Source organism: Vigna radiata, chromosome 10, assembly GCF_000741045.1.
Source record: "Vigna radiata var. radiata cultivar VC1973A chromosome 10, Vradiata_ver6, whole genome shotgun sequence".
Taxonomy (NCBI): domain Eukaryota; kingdom Viridiplantae; phylum Streptophyta; class Magnoliopsida; order Fabales; family Fabaceae; genus Vigna; species Vigna radiata.
In genome coordinates this window covers 6,780,681-6,800,349 of record NC_028360.1, presented here as the reverse complement: position 1 = coordinate 6,800,349, position 19,669 = coordinate 6,780,681, and the positions used below count along the sequence as shown (strand labels likewise).

Sequence of the window (19,669 nt, the reverse complement as noted above, 5' to 3'; positions counted from 1 at the left end):
TTTATCTCATACTAAGTCAAATTAATTACAATGAAAGATATTTGATCACACACACGCACTTTAATAGTGAGTCTTGAGAATAAATTTAAATTAGAAGTTATTAAAATGTGTAATAATTAGAATAAATTGTATTGGGTAATTGGATTTCTCTCAAAATAATTAAAATAAAAGTTAAAGAATATATAAAATTAGTTTTTTATTCTCTCAATCATATTTTTTAATGTCTTATTTGTACAATAGATTTGACTCTTTACACACTATCTTTTCAATATTAAGACTTTTTTTAAATATGTTTATATTAATTTTCTTTTTACAAGAGAAATTATTGATGAATATGTGCGAAAACAGTGAGAGGACATTTTTTTAAGGAGACTCACTCACCAATCTTTATACTAATGAGTTATGAATAATTTATATAAAAAATGAAACATTAATTTTAACTTCAATTTTTTAAAAATAATGCGTTTGTGTGTGTGTCTAATACCTTCAATATTTTTTTTCTTTTATTTAAGTTGAATGTAGATGATAGTTTCTTATCAAATGCAAATATTATGGGGATTGGTGGAGTTTTAAGAAATTCAACATTAGGTTATTGCTTCTTTCACCCCACTTTTTTTCTTTTGGCACGTAGTTCCCAGCCTATCTATTAAAATCATAATAAAAACTTAGTTTAATATATCTGATATTTTAATCCGTAGATAGATTTTTCAATTTTTTTTATTTTTTTATCTCAATTGAGTTTTTAATTTTAAAAAAATTGATGCAACGCGGATTTTGTAATTAACTTTGACTAAATGATATTAAAAAAATAATAACGTGTATTATACACCATTATATTTATATTTAAACATGTTAGAAATACACATGGTTCATATTATAAGAAATAACTCATAAATTTTATTAAAAATTAATTTCTCGTATAATATATCAATTCATTAAATTGTAATTACATATTTATATAATAAAACCAAATTAAATATAACATTCCACAAATATAATATAACTATATAAAGGAATCACCACACACATGATAAAATAATATAGTCATCTGGATATGATATAAAGTATTATATTATATAGTTATCCAAAATAACCATAGAATTTAAAACTTTATACACCACTAGTTTGGTTTTAAAATTCTATTTTAACTAGTTTAAGCAACTAGATCACCTCCATCCAAAGTCTGCTCCCTTAATAACTCGTCTCCATCTGCTCACATCCATAGGATGATCATTGCAAAAGGAAAGAACGCCATCACATACAAATGACAAACACAAACAAAAGGGTAAGCTAGATAAATAAGAAACATTCATATTTATATAATTATTTCATACAAGCAACTTGAACTGGAACAAATCCACACTATATACCCATGCATCTATACTCGATACGACTCTTCCGGATTAGTATAAATGTCAAACTCTTGGTAGTCTTTGCACTTGTATAGCTCAGCTGGCACTCTCCAACCCTATACAAGGTTAGTCCTTACACTATCTATGACTAAACTCTAAGTATATAGATAAGGACCTCCCGCTATTCTCACCACTTGCATCAATCCCCTCTACTTAAGGATGAATGATCATTAAAGTGTCGGAATAGACTTACCATTTCTAAGCTCCATACGTTTATACCACACAACAACCTTATCAACCAAAATTACTTCCAATAATCTCACCTTGAGTCATGGATCCACTTTCATCAATTATGCTACAACTAAAATATATACTTCACCAATATGCACAACAAAATTATACTCAATTTAACTCTAAACATATCATTACATCCTCAGAAAGAAATGAGAAAAGAACAAAGTAAAACATGGACCATTCACTCAACGCACCTTCTCACACAGCGAACCCAGAGGGTTCTCGTACAGCGACCCAACTCGTTGTGCGAATCCTCAAACAGAGACTCATCCTTCACAACCATTCGCACAGTGATTAGACTTGTTGTGCGAATAAACTCTCAATAGCATCAAACCCTAACCCCTCGCATAGCGCCCCTAATCACTATGCGAGAGCTCCCAAGTAGTGGCTCATGCTCCCCAAACACTCGTAGAGCGCACCCCTTCGCTATTTGAATTAATCTGGCAGTGATCCCAAGACCAGTTGCACAACGCTCAAATTCGCTATGTGAATCACTAGACAAAGAGAAATCCTCTCTAACCATTCGCACAATGCACCAACTCGATGTGCAAATGCCTAGGCAGAGAGTAACTCTCTATAGTCATTCGCAGAACACACTAATTCGCTATGCGAATGCCCTATCAAAGAGCATCTCACCAGGGTGACTCGCTGAGCGAATCTACTCGTTGAGCGAGTTTGCATAATCTGCAGAACGAAATTTTGTAGAATTATGCAACTCAAACCAAAATTACCAATTTTAACTATTTTTCTCAATTTCATGATTAGGTTCAAGAACGTACGAGAAAAGAGAAAAACGACTTACCGACTCAAAACAATAAATTGATCGGTCTAGATTGTAGTCCTTGACGTCAGGATCGTCTAGATACCTCCTGATCGTCAAACTGACAGCTCAAATGAGAGAAAATCTAGAGAGAAGGCAAAAAAACTCTAGGTGAATAGTATTATAGAGAGATAGAAGTGTTTTAGATAATTAACCGAGCTTTAGAAAGTTTTATTTATATTATAAGATTATTTTTAAAAAAAAATGTTCGTCTTACTATTTTAATATACTTATCTACTCTAATACTTTATTTTCTACGTTGTTACAAAATATTATATTACAATAATAATAATAATAATAGTAATTATAATATATAGTTTATCATATAATATACATATTTATTATTTTTATTAGTGGAAATGTACATACTATTTTCATGATAACAAATAAAAAATATAATTTAAAAAATTAGATATCATAATATCCCTAAATAAAAAATAATTATAAAATATGTAAGATTATGTTATATATTATAGAATAAGTTATATTAATAAAAAATAGTGATAAATTATGTGCATAAAATGTTATTATTAAGATGTGATTACAATCTTTTACAAGGACAAATTTTATTGTATACTGCACACGCTACAGAGAGAGAATTGAAATTAAAATATATAATAATTACTCATAAAAATAATTTTGGCATCATAAATGTCTGTTGAACTTATTTTTAAAATAAAAAATTAACAGTTACAAAATTTAATTTAAATATTTTAACATTTACGTCTCATTAAAATTATATAAAAGTAAAAATATTTTGATAAAAGTAACATTTTTCTAACATGCACAATTTATAAATAAAAAAGATAAGACAGAGTATATATGAATATGAGGATATTTGGAAACAAATATTAAAATTTTAAGTTATACATAATTTCTAGTAAATATCTAAATTGAACCAAAAAATTAAAAATATAACAAAATTATAAATTTAACTATATGTTACTAGTTATACTAGTACAGATGGGACAAATCTTAATTTTTGAAATGGTGTGTCTTAAAGTAATTTGAGTACAATACGTACAATGTGATGTGACCAACTACACAGTATTAGGTTAACTTTGCATGGTGTCAGTTCTCCAATCTTAGACTGATTTTGAGAGTGACACGTTATTTCTTCATGCAATGTTCCTTGCTATCATCGCTACACGTTCTTGTTTGTGTCTCGTTCGTTTCTGTTTATGATCAATCATACTAGAACAGCAAACAACAATTGAGTTCCCATGTTTACTGATTCTGTGTTTTCTAAGTTTTCCGACAAAATTAGTTTTATATCTATTATTATGTATATGAGCTAATGAGATGAGTTCTGAGAGAGTACCATCATTATAGAAAGTTTTACTAATTAGAGAGAAAAATTCAGAAGTATGGTACCACTGAGTCTGATCTCTGAATGTACCAAGAATTTGGCTAGTGAACATGCAGAAGTAGTGCCTATTTCACTTTTTGTGGCTGTTCTCTGCCTTTGCTTGGTCATTGGTCACTTGCTTGAAGAAAATCGATGGATTAATGAATCCATAGTTGCCATCATAATTGTAAGCTTCATTCTCTCCGTTATCAGTTATGCATCATTTCTCTTCATTATGTATGATCCTTTGTTGACAGAACAATAATGGTTGAAAAGATAGCTTATGAAGAATCTCATACTATATGATTAGTTTCATGGTAAATGGTTTGTTTGGGAGGGTGAGGGTTGAATCTGTGTATGTCAAGAAAATTACTCACTCAATGAATATGGACTAGTCAATATTTACAAAGGCACTAAGAACAAAAGATGAAGCATAGGATCTTCTCAAAGAATGAACTTTTTTAGTAGTTTTCTGCTTTACTGAATTGTTTCAGATTTACTGAATTGTTTCAGACTAGTGTTTATGGATGATTTTGTAGGATTATTAAAAGAAATTAATGTTGAATACACACTTTTATTGAGCCTTTGTGTGTCTAACTTTCTCCTTGGTAGGGAATCATTGCTGGAATTATACTGTTATTGATCACCAAAGGAAAGAGTTCTCACATACTTACATTTAATGAAGAACTATTCTTCATATATCTCCTTCCTCCCATAATATTCAATGCAGGGTAAGAGTTTGTCTTATGTTAGAGTTAAAGCAGCTCTTGTTGTTCAAAACTTTTCTTAATATGTGTAGAGTTAACCCTCCTAACAGATTTCAGGTGAAGAAGAAACAATTCTTCCATAACTTTTTTACCATCATGATGTTTGGTGTCATCGGTGTTTTCATTTCAACTTTTGTTATTACTTGCGGTAATGATGAAATTTCAGTTTTTCCTTGCCTTATAGTTTGCCACAGTGAAAATTTTTCAAGAATGATTTACCTTTTAGTCTTTGTATTTGGTTCATTTAGGCAGCTGGTGGATATTCCCCAAGTTGAACTTGCTTGGTCTGACAGGGAAAGATTATCTTGGTGAGGCCATTGGATCATTTCAATACTGCACAAATACAGACTATGTTTTAAATGAACCATGTACTTAGATATATCGGATTTGGATGAAAAATAGTAAGCTTATCTTGATTTGATTCAGCTATAGGAACAATTTTCTCAGCAACGGACACAGTTTGTACCCTGCAGGTTGGTTAGATTGCTAAATGGTAGTGTTTCATTTCATCTAACTCTTTTTGTATGCTCTTAATTGTCAAACTCTGAATTTGGAATCTGTTGTAGGTTCTGCATCAAGATGATACTCCTTTACTTTACAGCCTAGTCTTTGGGGAAGGAGTGGTAAATGATGCCACATCAGTTGTTCTCTTCAATGCAGTGCAAAAGCTTGATGTTTCAAAATTTAGCAGCAACACATTCCGGTTTATTGGAGATTTCTTCTATCTATTCGGATTAAGCACCAGTCTAGGAGTTCTAGTGAGTTTCATTAATGAAAAGTTGGATGCAAATTTTGCCTGTTAATTTTCTTCATGTATGATCAGCTGACTTTATGAATTTCTTCTTAATTTCTTTAGTTAGTTACTTGTGTGTCTTTCACTTGCATCTTATGTTACCTACACAGTTGCATGAAAGAGCATTCATGAGTGAAGTTTACAAAGCTTGTCTTGCTTACCTTTTAGTTTGTCTCTGGGAATTAACATTTGATTCAAAACGTTCATTTCATTTTTAACTTGGACTTTTATCGAAGAAATTTGCAAGTTGTTTCCATGCTTGACTTGCACATTACACACTTGTAAATGTATTGTGTTAACACAGTACATGACTTTATAAAGAGCATTTGGATTGTAATTGTGAAGGAAGGGAATCTGTATGGAACTGAAAAGTGCTTTTCCATGTATGTAAGTCTCCTATCATGATTAGTTGAAAGCTATGATCAAGTAAGAGTCAAATTGCATGTTTATTTTGAACAAATATTTAGTCCTTGTACTTTCTCATCTTATTTTTCGTCTTATGTGCTTTCTCTAAATAAATGCATATTTATGCAGGCTGGCCTCCTCACATCATATATCTTGAAAGCCTTATGCTTTGGAAGGTATGTCAAATTTCTCACAAAATATGATTTTCAGATGAAATTTTGAGTAAATGTTAACAAGTTTGTCTCTGCATATGCATTCAGACATTCAAGTGTTCGTGAAATTGCAGTGATGATATTAATGGCATACCTATCCTATATGTTGGCAGAGGTATTGGAAGGAAGCTCATAGAATTTTTTTGCTATTGATTTCTCATTAATGGCATTGATGATATTAATGGCATGTTGGTAGCTAAGCTAATGGAGATTTGGGATTTATAAGGAGCCAATGTAGTGTAAAACTTAGAATCAGATAAATTTTTGCCAAAACATTCTATCTTTATTCAAAGACTATCTATTTCTGTCTACAATGATGAACTAAACCAGAAATATAGAAATAACTTGGGTTTTTTGTTTTGGCCATCCATTTTATTGCAAATTCTTGCAGCTATGTGATCTAAGTGGAATCATCACCGTTTTCTTTTGTGGAATACTCATGTCACATTATGCATGGTATAATGTGACTGAAACTTCAAGAATCACAACCAGGTAGGGATTAATTAATCCATCAAAGATTTCAGCAATTTCCAGATTTAAAATGGTTTCCTGATTTGTTTCCCTTCTTCAGGCATGTGTTTGCAACAATGTCATTTATTGCAGAAACCTTCATATTCCTATATGTGGGCATGGATGCCCTTGACATTGAGAAGTGGAAGATGACTAAATTAAGGTCCTAATCCTTTCTACAACTCTCAACAATTGTATTTTATCCAGAGTTTACTACTGACCAATACATCACACACTGATGGCAGAATTTTTGGTCTAATGCATTTTCTTGTGCTGCATGGTATCACTACCTACATATATAAGTCAATGTGACTTCAGCCACTGTTTCAACAATGTCTATCAGATTATGACACAATTGGTTATGATAAAAAAAAAACATTACTTTTAATTGTAAAGTATTATCTGCATCTAATTGTGAAACATTCAGTAATAATTGGATTTATGAATGAAACCACATGTTAGCTTCATTTTCTGCTGCTTGAAATCGTTTTCATTATGACACACTTGATCTCTGTTGTTGTTATTCTGTTTTTCAAACTGATGTAACTAACTTTGACAGTTAGTCCCTTTTCACAGTTTATATACTTTGTTGTATACCTTCTCTTGTTAATAATGAAATTCAGTTCATTTTACTTCCTCTCTGTCTCTGCATAATCCTTTCACTCTGCATAATCTTCATTGCTCTCTGCATTGGCCCTAAGAGTGGTATCCAGAGCAAGGTTCGAAACTCGGTGCGGACAGCTCAAGACGTGTCAAAGAAGAAAGGTGTTCGTACGTAATGGCTGGGATGATGCATAGCAACCTACCTGTATTTGATGGTAAAGGATTTGATGATTGGTGCATCAAGATGGATGCGATCCTCGGTTTCCAAGAAGTCGATGAAATTGTAAGAAAAGGTTTCAAAGAACCTTCCAAAGACGACACAGAAGCAGTTAAGAGGCAGTACAAGGAAAATCGAAAATTGGATTGTAAAGCGCGAATGCTGCTACATCAGTGCGTATCCGCAACAATCTTTCAGAAGATTTCAAAGGCTACTACGGCGAAAGAGATTTGGGACATCTTACAGGATGGTTATGGCAATTCTGGGAAAGCCAAGAAAGTTAGATTGCAGTCACTCCAGAGGCAGTATGAGCTTCTCACTATGGGGGAACAAGAAACAGTTGTAGAGTACATTGGAAGAATCCAATTGATTGTGAATGCAATGAGAGGGTGCGACAAGGTAGTGAAGGACAAGAAAATTGTTGAAAAAATACTTCGAACGCTAACCCCTCAATTTGATCATATAGCCTTGACCATAGAAGCAACCAAGGATCTCGAGCAGATGAGGGTGGAGGAATTGCAGAATTCCTTAGAAGCGTTTGAGCAGAGGTTAGTTGAAAGAAGGAATGCTGAAAAAGCTTCTCAAGGCGTGAGTCAAGCTTTACAAACAAGAAATGATTACAAACCCAGAGGCCATGGCAGAGGAAGAGGACGTGCTCGGGGAGGTCGAGCTGGTGGCAGAAATTCGAGTGGTGCCGACCAAAATGATGAAGATGAAAACAGTGAAAACAAGAATGGCGGCAAGAGAGGCGGAAAGTATTCAAGAGGAAGAGGAAGAAGCAAGGTTGACAAAAGAAACATTCAATGTTTCACATGCAGTAAGTTCGGACACTANNCATCCGAATGCTGGCACAACGAAGAAGCGATGAAAAACAAAGGAAAAGAGGAAGCTAATCTTGCGCAAGAAGCTGACAATTCCGATTCAGATCACGTGCTATTGATGAGTGCTATCGATTCAGATAAAGAAACGCAGCAGTGGAGTTTAGCACAGGAAAATTGTTTGAACGTGTGCAAGGTGGTAGCATGCAGCGGAGGCAAGTGTCAAGAAAAGAAGGCAAACAGAACACCCAACGAAGACAGGTGTCAGGAAGAGGATGTACACGTGTCGATGGCACATGAAACGCATCATGCAGAAGATGAGACTTGTTGGTATTTAGATACAGCATGTTCAAATCACATGACGGGGAGGAAAGAATGGTTGTTAGATCTTGATCCAAAAATCAGAAGTAATGTGCGGTTTGCTGATGATAGCGTTATCATGGCTGAAGGGGCTGGCAAGATCTTGATCAAACGCAAGGATGGGAGATCTGCATATATGAACAATGTGTTATACGTCCCAAATATGAAGAGTAATTTGTTGAGCTTGGGACAGCTTCTTGAAAAAGGATATACGATGAAGATGCATCAGAAGCACATGGAGGTGTTTGACGAAAGGCAGCAACTCGTTCTCAAAGCCCCGCTTGCCAAGAATAGAACGTTTAAGGTAAAACTAGATGTTGTTGTTGTACAATGTTTGGCTGCAATTGATACGAAAGAGGAAGCTTGGTTGTGGCACTGTCGTTTCGGTCATCTGAACTTTCAGAGTCTGAGCTTGCTAAAATCCAAGAATTTTGTGAAAGGGGTTCCAGCAATACAAATACCTGACAGAGTATGTGAAGCGTGTGCTATAGGGAAGCATACCAGAAATGAATTTAAGAAAACTACATACAAGAGAGCCAAACAACCCCTTGCTGTCATCTATTCAGATGTGTGCAGACCCTTCAATGTGGAGTCAATCGGAGGTAACAAGTACTTCTTAATCTTCGTAGATGAATGGACTAGGAAGATTTGGATCTACTTGCTTAAAGAAAAGAAAGATGTATACTTACGTTTTGTTAAATTTTGCGCAATGGTGGAGAGACAATCTGGTTTGCAGGTTAAGATTTTTAGAACAGACGATGGTGGAGAGTTTAACTCTCACGAAATGGACAGTTTTTGTACTGGAAAAGGCATCGTACATGAGGTGATAGCCCCATATACACCACAACATAATGGCATCGCTGAAAGGAGGAATAGGATGTTGCTTGACATGACCAGATGCTTACTTAAAGCCAAGAAACTGCCACACTTATTATGGGGTGAAGCTGTGTCTACAGCAACGTATTTACTGAATAGGTGCCCAACAAAAGCCTTATCTGATTTCACTCCTGAGGAAGCTTGGTCAGGTGACAAGCCAAATGTTAATCATTTGTGAGTTTTTGGATCTGTGTGTTACAAACATATTCCAGAAGAAAGGCGGAAGAAGCTAGATGACAAAAGTGAGATTTTCATCCATGTTGGATATCACCCAACAGGAGCGTATAGGCTGTACAGTCCAGAGAAGAAACAGGTCATCATCAGTAGGGATGTGATTGTGGATGAAGGGGCTATTTATGATTGGCAAAAGACTGATGACAAATCAAAATTAACCCCTGGCTGGTTGGAAGATGGAAATACTCCTATGAAATAGATCGTTGTTAATGACGAAGGCAGCATCCGAAGGTCACAAAGAGTGAAGTTTCCCTCCACAAGACTAGCAGATCATGAAGTGTATGCAGATAGTGACATAACAGATTCTGGAGATTTAACTCATTTTGCATTCTTGGCTGATGCAGAACCAATAACTTGGAGACAGGCAATTGACATAAAGGAGTGGAAAGAAGCTATGATTGAGGAACTAAAGTCAATCGAGAAGAACAGGACTTGGGAAATGGTTAAGCCACCTCAACATAAGCAACCCATTGAGGTAAAGTGGGTGTTCAAAACCAAATACAAACCAAATGGTGATATTGCGAAACTTAAAGCTAGACTTGTAGCGAAGGGTTTCTTGCAGAAACCAGGAGTTGATTTCACGGATGTCTTTGAACCGGTTGCACGACTTGAAACTGTGAGATTGGTGATCGCAGTGGCCAACTTCCGAGGATGGAGAATCTGCCAAATGGACGTTAAGTCTGCGTTTCTTAACGAGCCTTTAGAAGAAGAAGTCTATGTCAGACAACCTCCTGGGTTTGAAAAGGAGGGACAAGAGCAGAAAGTTTATAAACTAAACAAGGCCTTATACGGCCTCAGACAGGCGCCTCGTGCGTGGAACAACCATATTAATGCTCTTCTCATCAAACTTGGATTCCAGAAATGCACTGTAGAATTCGGAATCTATGTGAAAGCTCCAGGACAGCGAGGTATGCTGTTGATTTGCTTATATGTTGATGACCTGCTCATAACGGGAGATTCGATGGATGAGATTGAAAAGTTTAAGAAGAGGATGAAAGAAGAATATGAGATGACTGATCTCGGCAGCCTAAGTTACTTTTTGGGACTGGAGTTCTTGCATAAGGAAGATGGAATGTTTCTCCATCAAAGAAAATATATAGCTGAAGTTTTGAATCGGTTCAACATGGCCAAGTGCAACAGCGCTGCTACACCAGTTATGGCAAATATGAGATTGTCTAGTCAAACTGATGAGGAGAAAGTTGATGAAACCTTGTATAAACAGATCATAGGCTCATTGAGATATATTTGTAATAGCAGGCCAGATATAAGCTATGGAGTTGGGCTGCTGAGTAGGTTTATGAATGACCCCATGCAGTCATACTGCCAAACATATCTTACGTTATTTGAAAGGAACGACAGGTTTTGGATTGTTTTTTCCAAAAAAATCTGACAGTATAAAGGAAGCCTTGGAGGTATGGTGTGATTCTGACTGGTGCGGTGATAAGGTTGACAGAAGGAGCACGTTTGGCTACCTGTTTAAGTACGTGGGTGCAACTGTTTCATGGTGCTCCAGGAAGCAAGGCGTAGTTGCTCTATCATCCTGCGAAGCTGAATATATTTCAGCTGCAGAAACAGCCTGTCAGTGTATATGGCCGGAAACAATACTTGATGAGTTGAAGCTTGAATATAAGAAACCAATTAAGTTGTTAGTCGACAATAAATCTGCCATAAGTCTTTCTAAAAATCCAGTTTGCGGTAAGAGCAAACACATTGAAACAAAGTTCCACTTCTTGAGAGATCAAGTTAACAAAGACAGAGAGTTGGTTTACTGCTGCACAGAAGATCAAGTGGCTGATGTCTTTACTAAAGCCTTAAGGATAAACAGATTTGAGAGGCTACGAGATTTACTTGGTGTTAAACTGTTTGAAAACTCAGATTAAGGAGGGTGTGTTGTTGTTATTCTGTTTTCAAACTGATGTAACTAACTTTGACAGTTAGTCCCTTTTCACAGTTTACATACTTCGTTGTATACCTTCTCCTGTTAATAATGAAATTCAGTTCGTTTTACTTCCTCTCTGTCTCTGCATAATCCTTTCACTCTGATAATCTGCATTGCTCTCTGCATTGGCCCTAAGAATCTCAAGCATTTGTTTTGCAACACTTGTGTTTCTGGAATTTTCTTAAGAATAATTTGTGAGATATGTTGCAAACATCACATTAGTATGATAAACGTTATTCCTCTCTAATAAAGATTATCTTGTCCACTAACTCACTGCAGTTACGGAAGTCTGCTGGGGATATACAGTTCCTTAATCCTATTGATATTAGTTGGGCGTGCTGCATTTGTTTTCCCTCTCTCTGCTATTGCCAATTATACGAACACACGTGCTAGTTCTGACCAAGCATCCCGCATCACTTTCAGACAGCAGGTTACTAAACATGTTTTGTATGATAATCTCATACATACAGTTAATTGAGCAACTATCTATTGTTATTGATTGGCTTCTTATGTTTGATAAACCATCCAGATAATCGTTTGGTGGGCAGGGCTAATGAGGGGAGCTGTCTCCATTGCTCTGGCTTTCAAACAGGTATATGCATGAATTCAAAGTTCTACACAAATTTTATCAAATATATGAGTTTTAATCCAAAGACTGTCAGCTTCTTATTCCTCTTTTGTGGATAATCCTATCAGGTTTTATTTACCATTGTGTTGTTTATGGACATTCCTCCCACAGTTATAAAACAACCAGTCACATTAATACCTTAAGAAGTTGATGCCATTGATTCTTCTCTTTTATTAATGCAGTTCACATTTTCTGGAGTTACTTCTGATCCAGTTAAAGCAACAATGATTACCAACACCATTATTGTTGTCCTTTTCAGCACACTGGTGAGTTGAGGCATTCCCTCTGTCCTGAAAGTAACAAATAACGACTTTAGAACAATTCAGGTGGAGTTAAAAAGATTAATTTTCAACTGTTTTCTTAGTGAAATCAATTCTTGCATCTGCTGTCATCCACCTTTTGATCACATGTTGCTTGTTCATTCTTATGCATTGGTACAACCTTGAAGTAATTGATATAGCTCCAATATCATTGCAGGTGTTTGGTTTTCTCACAAAACCATTAATAAGATATCTGCTACCCCACGCTGCTACAAGGAAAAACATCGTCCACGAAGAATCGGGTACACAAATTGAGGACTTGAATCTACCTTTGCTCTCCCTTGAGGAGTCCGCAGCCACCAACATCAGCCGCGCAAAGGAAAGTTTGTCCATGTTAATAGAAAGTCCTGTGTTCACCATACATCACTATTGGAGGAGGTTTGATGATGCCTACATGAGACCTTTCTTTGGGGGACCTCATCATAACGGGTCACAGTGCTAGCAGTATTGCAAATCATGTATATCTCAGTGATGCACTTGAATGTTGAATCACAAATGATGATCCATTTAAATCCAATTTTGAAGATGAGTGGCTGCAATAAGGATTCATTGCCAGTGTTTTTCTTATGCTCAAATAAGGAATATGGTAAGTAATAAGGAAGGAACTGTCATTGGATTATCAAACAGGAGTGTGAACTTACTTGAACCTTCAATGAAGTGCATATTTTCCTTTGGACATGAATGTTGTGGATTGGTAGCAGCTGCAGACATTTGAGTTAACTAATCATGTTGATTAAAATAGTTTTATTGAGTTAAGTTCATGAGCAAGTGGTTCTTGCATAATGACTTGTTTTAGATTGTTGCCTTTCTGTGACCAGATACTAGTGCATTGAAATCATTCAAATACTTCTGTTCTAATCCATTTATTTATGTGCATTGAATTCAGAAAACAAAAAAAAAAAAAGACAGACATTTTATTAGACTACAGATCGAAGTTGCATGATACATGGCTTGATATTTTGAGTGGTAGCGCATCAAACGCCATTGTAGACTTGATAGGAAGCTGGTACATAACACACCTTGCAAACATGTGAGGAAAAGGCAGAGATTGAAAATAAACTACTCTTTTATTAGATGGGACCAAAATGCCAATTTAAAAGCTTCTCCAGCATCAATACAGCACATGAAAGCAAACTAAAGACTAAAGGGTGCTCAAAATGGCTGTGATTCTCAAGAAATTCTTCAAACCACTGCAAAATGAAGAAGATTTAATCAAGAAACACTATCTAATCAGTCTAAGTTGTATTTATGTTAATAAAAGTTCTACTCAGGCATAAGACTGTTACCTCTACATTCCGGTGGTGTTTTCAGACCACATTTACTGGGCAAGGCCAAAGCATTGGTGGGGTTGAATCCAAAGGCTGGTAGGACAGACTTGTATCTGCAAAGACAAGGCAAATTGGAATGCTTAACAACATCACAGCATTTTTCACTTGGTTTTGGAGGGTGTTGCCCAGTAACTGCTGCATAGCATGCACTTAGTTTACTTGACTCTGTGTCACATAAAGCAATAGCTTTGGCACCACCTAACATGGCAATGAGCAAGGTTGCTAGTAGCCACTGCACCCGAACATTGCCACTAGTATGTGCCATATTCTCCTTGACCAGGTTCTCCAAGCAACTAGATCTAATCTACATTTGTGGTTTTGCCTTAAATGTTAATTTATATACACTGCAATTTGGAGTGTTGTTAGATTAATATTTTGTATTGGTTTCACAAACTTTTAGGTGTGTCATGTGAATCCACTCTGTGGATGTTCACGAGATTGGTTTACTTTTTAGAATTAAAGATTTGGCCTTAAACACAACTAAACGTAAACAGCTCCATTACTTGCTATTATGAATAAGAAATGACAAAAGAACCTGCAATATGGTTTGAATCTGGTCATGCATCAACTTGTACTGAACCTTATTTGGTTGTTTTCTATATTTAATAAGCTATATCAGTTAAAGAAGTGAAAATTTCTTTGACATAATACACTATTCATGTGTTGTTCTCTCATGTTATTTTTTAAGAGATTAATTGTCATGGATTGAGTGTAAACAAACTGGAAAAAAAAAAAGTATTTTAAATTATAAACTAAAACAAAATGGTCACCGACTGTGTTTGGATTCTAAAAGAAAAATAGTTGAGAAAGTTAAATTAAAAATGGAAGTTGGTTTCCACGTATTTATGTCTTTATTGTATATATTGATATGGAGTGGTGGAAAATGTAATGGTCTTAAATACTGGAAAACAATATTTTACTGTTCATTGATCTTATATTCTTTAAACACATTTCATAAAAATAAAATATGCATATATACTTTAATTGCACAAAACATCAAATAATTGTATTGATCAACGGCACAACATAAGGGTCTTATCTATTTTATTTCTTAGATAAGCCAATCATAGATTAACTTCAATTTTGCAGAATTTCAGAGTCTTGCAAACACTCTCTTTAGTAAAGAAACCCTCTTAGTGGTAAACTTCTCCGCTTCCACTCCAACCTTCAAGGTGGTTCCTATCACCCCTGCACTAAACACCATTTCACCATGATTTGGCAACAAAACCAACTGACACTTGTTCACCAGTGCACCAGACAAAGACCCAGAATGTCCACAAAGGGTAACAAAGCACCCTACTGAAGGGTGCTCCAAAATGAACCTGTGAGGAAAATATGCACTACTCACAACCCCTCTTCCTTGAACTCTCTCTTTAAACCCTTTTGGAAGTGCTGATTCCACACACTCAAAACCCTTAGGGGGTCTAAGAGCTGCCACAAAAGGCATGCCTGATAGCTCAAGCCCCAACACCACTTCCTGAAACTGACATGGTTCTAATGTGCACTCACTACCAAAGGAACAATAAACCACACTACCAGCTTCATAATTTTCAAGCCATTTAGCCCAATTTTCATCACTAAGGCAAGTTGCTTCTTTCGGTACAGTAACATGCCTCCTATGACAATCAACATAAGCTCCTTCAATCACTGTACAACCTTTGAGTCCTGTTGCATAAGATTGAGTTAGAATACTGTTAGTACAACTTTCAGTGTGAACAATGCCTTTACCATGATCAACTTTTCCTGATCCAGCAAGGAATTTTGGTTCATGCAACAGGGGATGATGTTCAGCAATGTTGCAGCAGTACCGTTTAGATATCCCTAAAGGGTAGGAATATGATGATTCACAAGTCAATGATGAAAAGCTTATAACGTGATAAACTAAAGACTTAATTTTTAAGCATTGAGTTAAGCGTGGTTTTGGCACCCAATATGCATGATCAAAGAACACAACGTTTGGCTTTAACTCAAGCAGGTGGACTTCAATGTCCTTCTCACATAGGAGCATTGGAGTCATAAAATGTGAGACAGTGGAAGAATGAACTTTTGATGTGACTTCTTCAGCAACATGGGGAAGGCCATGATGATGATTCTGAGGAACACAGATTGGGATAAGGGAGATGAGATCAGGGTGGTGATTGAAGTGTTGGAAGGATGCATGTGTGTGCTTTGGGATGAAAAAAGAGATTTTGTGTCCTCTTTCTGCAAGGCTATTGGAGAGTTGCAGAAAAGGTGTGATGTGTTCATTTGCAAACCATGGGAGCATTGTTATGTGCAGAGAAGGTGAACAAGCCATTGTGGCCAAAAGTAGAAGTGAACAAGAGACAATGAAATCTAAGAGGAAAGTAGAATGTGAGAAACAACTTCTTAAAGCCATATTTATAGAAGAAAAAAAGATCATGGACACCTATGTTGTTTCTTTCAGCAGAGACAAAAGAAATAGACTTAGTAAAATACATAAAAAATTAGAAAAAAGTTTCACCTAATTCATGTTTCAAGTGTAATGTTATTTAATTTCAAACTGGGTAGAAAAACTTTTGAGAGCTAGTCTCATGAACACATTTCACTGTGTTATTAGTCATACTTTTTACTGTAATTTTCAACAACCACTTGATCAATCAAAGATGGATGATAAGGTTAAGAATCCAATAATACAAGAGAGATAAAAAGAAAAGTATTATGAGATTTGGTGAAAGTGGTTGAAAAGTAATGGTATTTCTATGCTATCACTCTATATATTTATTGTTTATAGCCTAATGGTATTTCTATGCTCTCTATTGTTTATCAAACGTCACAAATATCCATTAATGTAAAAAATATTGATGTTGTGTAGTTTTATCTTTTGTTTATTTATTTTAGTACTTCCTACACTTTATTAAATACCTTGAAAAATTAACTTCAGATTCAACAACAAAAAATAAGTCATTATCATAAATTGCATTTTCATAGTAATGAACAGTAGCTTATTATTTGTCATAAATTGCAAAAATGCTATTACCTTTTCATAATCTACATCTTTTATAAAATTGAAGCATATTATGCATAGTAAAATATAATAATTGTATTTCAAATTTTAATATATTTTGATATTCAAACTTTAAAAATAAATCTAATACGACTAAATTTTTTTATATACTTAATAATATTCAAATTGACATTTAAATTAAAACGTAACAAACTTATAAATAACTCAAATATCAACTAAAACATTGATACATAATTTTTTTAATGTGTTGAGTATGAAAGTTTAATACATAAACAAATTTTAAGTTAAAGTGTGAGAATTTAAAAACATATTTAACTTTTAAAAAAACAAAACAATACAAAATGAATAAAAACTCAATTAAAATGACATATTTAATGCATTCCAATATTTTATTCCATCAATAGAAACTCTTGTTTCATGCATTTCAATATTATTCCTTCTATCTAATTTTTTTTTTAAGATATTCATGGAAAGAGTATAACTAGTAAGGGTTTGGAGAATTATTTTCAGAATAGTATACATAAATTTTTATATACTTCTGTGTTTAGTTTAACTCTTTTTTATAAATAATAATTAGCACAAAAATAAATTTTGGACATTTTGTATTCATCGATAAAATTTTATTTAAGAATTAAAATTTCATTGATAAAATAGATTTTATTGATGAATTTTGTAATTTTTATTATAAAATCTTTTTATTAATATTAAATTTGGGTAAAATTTGTGGATATTTTGAAAATTTTATTATTGACAAATATTTTTGTTGTTAATAAAATTTTTAATAATCAGTAAATTTTGTCAATCCCATGATATTTAATAAATTTTATCAGAAATTTTATTTTTCTTGTTAAAATTTATTAGTAAAATTTTGAGTAAAAAGGACATTAAATATTTTATTTAAATTTAAAGTAATATGTTATTAAATTATTGAAGAGAAAGAAAAAAATGACTGAAAAAAAAATTTAAATAGCAATAATAATTATAATTAATTACTAATAAATATTATGTTATCGATAATTATTGATGAATTATTTTAATTGTTGATAAAATTTATTAGTAAATTCAGATATATTTTTGTACCGTGGTTTTCTTATTAAATGATATAATTTTGTTATTATCAATAAATTTGATCGGTTAATAATATTGTTACAGTGTAAGTAATATATGGTTAGTGTAGTAATATATTAATTTATGATAGATGAATTTATATAGGAGATTAAATAGCTAATAACTTAGATAATGACCTACATAATTAAATCAACCAATTGCAAATAGAATGAATTATACTCTGCTAAAGAAAGGACATTGTCATTATTCCTAACTGTGAATTTCTAACCTATATTCTGGGAATTCATAAATGTGCACTTCGTGACTTCAACTAAGTTTGCAGAGAAACATTAATAGAAATAAAGAATAAAGGTGTGAAAGCACGTAATAAACTAACTTAGCTGTCAATAATAAATGAATGAGAATACTGTTTATTAGTTTATTTATTTTAAATCAAAGATATGTCTATTATACCTTCTTGTTTCTAAATAAAAGATAATTTAAATATCTTCATATTTTTAATCTTTCATATACCATTTTTAGGAATAAAATTGTGAAAAAGTTTTAAATTTAAAAAAAAAAAAAAGTATTTTGAATTTAGTGATAAGATTATAAAATAATGCATCACAATATATCAAAAAAAAATACTTAATTTACCATAAAAATTTATCAGATTGTATATAAGAGTATATTATCTTATTATATTATTTATAAATAAATTAAATAGATTCAAAAGGTTAAGAGTATCTTATTTTGTTTTTCGTATTTCAAAAGATTTAAAATACCGGAGATTCTATATTAAATGTTTTATTACATTTAAAATAAGTATTATAGAATATTTAAAGAAGAAAATGGAGTTAGATACGGTTAAATGTTCACTTTCTTAATTGATGACTAAGGAAATTCTTGATATAGATAGAAAAAAGAAATAAATATTTGATTTTCAATCTTTTTTTTCATTTCTTCCAAAGGTTATGTATAATCATTACAAAAAACATGAAAATCACAATTGGTTATAATTAGAGTGTTCTCCTGATTTGGTAGGCAAGGAAATTTACGACACAAAAAACAATCTACCAATTCTCATAACTAACTTATTCTTATGCAAGTAAAAAACGTGACTTGACACTTCTAGAAGCATATTGACATAGTGGTTCAATGGAATATAATCCTTTAGATGGGTCGATGTGATAGTAATTCTTTTTGGCCTTGCATTATTCAAAAGGGTTATAGTTTGATTGCTAACAATGTCCGTCTCTGGAAAAATCACCTTGTCCTCAAGGTGATAATCAGAGCTGAGTTGTACCCACTCTTCCCAACTAGTATTATCTAGTGATAGTCTGAACCATTGAACAAGGACCATTTTGGTTGGAGGATCTGTTAAGTTGTCTATCCGAGTAGCCAAAATTGGTAGGGTCGCTTGATCTAGAGATGCAGGGTGAACGACCTAAATCCCGCGACGGATTTCTAGTGTAAGATCATAAATGAAACAGTTCAAGGAAAATGGGGCAGGTAAGCCAATTATTAGATTGGCTAGGAGTTCAAACTCTGTGAGGTATTGTTGGATTGTCCCCTTCTCTCTAAGCTTGACTAAAGCACCAGAAGGTTCTTCATAAAGGGACAGAGAGAAATGTGTTTCCAAGGCACAGAAGAACCCGATCCAAGTCTGAATCTAGTTATTCTAGTACATCCACTAGTACCAACTGAGAGTTGGTTCGTCCATATAGAAAGAGGCTACATGAAGGCGTTTCGGTTCCGGTGTATTGTGGTAATAAAAAAATTAGAAAATTTTGAAGATCTAACCAACGGCGT

General features: G+C 33.7%; 3 protein-coding genes and 1 pseudogene across 4 annotated transcripts; 2 read left to right on the top strand and 2 right to left on the bottom strand.

Annotated features, from left to right (window-relative positions):
- The first annotated feature begins 3,456 nt into the window (after positions 1-3,456).
- LOC106775452 (sodium/hydrogen exchanger 4) lies at positions 3,457-13,082 on the top strand. 2 transcript variants are annotated; one of them, XR_002669829.1, is made up of 14 exons: positions 3,457-4,001; positions 4,427-4,545; positions 4,632-4,729; positions 4,830-4,889; positions 5,008-5,054; positions 5,148-5,339; positions 5,909-5,955; positions 6,040-6,106; positions 6,383-6,483; positions 6,563-6,664; positions 11,828-11,978; positions 12,078-12,140; positions 12,359-12,502; positions 12,654-12,792. XR_002669829.1 is itself a non-coding variant. In XM_014662575.2 (14 exons), the coding sequence occupies exons 1-14, from the start codon at positions 3,834-3,836 to the stop codon at positions 12,936-12,938; spliced, it is 1,584 nt and encodes a 527-aa protein (XP_014518061.1). In that variant the 5' UTR covers positions 3,462-3,833; the 3' UTR covers positions 12,939-13,082. The 2 variants fall into 2 exon arrangements, 1 of the variants encoding a protein (XP_014518061.1); XM_014662575.2 differs by having other exon boundaries at positions 3,462-4,001; positions 12,359-12,442; positions 12,654-13,082.
- Positions 6,673-9,417, top strand: LOC111242609. The gene is made up of 2 exons (XM_022786694.1): positions 6,673-9,101; positions 9,220-9,417. Exons 1-2 carry the CDS (start codon positions 7,280-7,282, stop codon positions 9,324-9,326), a joined length of 1,929 nt encoding a protein of 642 aa, XP_022642415.1. The 5' UTR covers positions 6,673-7,279; the 3' UTR covers positions 9,327-9,417.
- A 309-nt stretch (positions 13,083-13,391) lies between the features above and the next one.
- On the bottom strand, positions 13,392-14,144 carry LOC106775557 (putative lipid-transfer protein DIR1). The gene is made up of 2 exons (XM_014662701.2): positions 13,783-14,144; positions 13,392-13,686 (listed from the first exon to the last, which is right to left on the bottom strand). The coding sequence occupies exons 1-2, from the start codon at positions 14,087-14,089 to the stop codon at positions 13,679-13,681; spliced, it is 315 nt and encodes a 104-aa protein (XP_014518187.1). The 5' UTR covers positions 14,090-14,144; the 3' UTR covers positions 13,392-13,678.
- A 630-nt stretch (positions 14,145-14,774) lies between these two features.
- On the bottom strand, positions 14,775-16,198 carry LOC106775382 (annotated as a pseudogene).
- Between the last annotated feature and the right edge of the window lie 3,471 nt (positions 16,199-19,669).

What these genes read in the sequence shown, in the direction of transcription:
- LOC106775452 (XM_014662575.2), top strand. Translation starts at nt 3,834, where the DNA reads ATGGTACCACTGAGTCTGATCTCTGAATGTACCAAGAATTTGGCTAGT. An exon ending in AACTTTTGTTATTACTTGCG is followed by an intron (nt 4,730 to 4,829) that starts GTAATGATGAAA and finishes TGGTTCATTTAG; the next exon opens with GCAGCTGGTGGATATTCCCC. An exon ending in AAAGCCTTATGCTTTGGAAG is followed by an intron (nt 5,956 to 6,039) that starts GTATGTCAAATT and finishes ATATGCATTCAG; the next exon opens with ACATTCAAGTGTTCGTGAAA.
- LOC106775557 (XM_014662701.2), bottom strand. Translation starts at nt 14,089, where the DNA reads ATGGCACATACTAGTGGCAATGTTCGGGTGCAGTGGCTACTAGCAACC.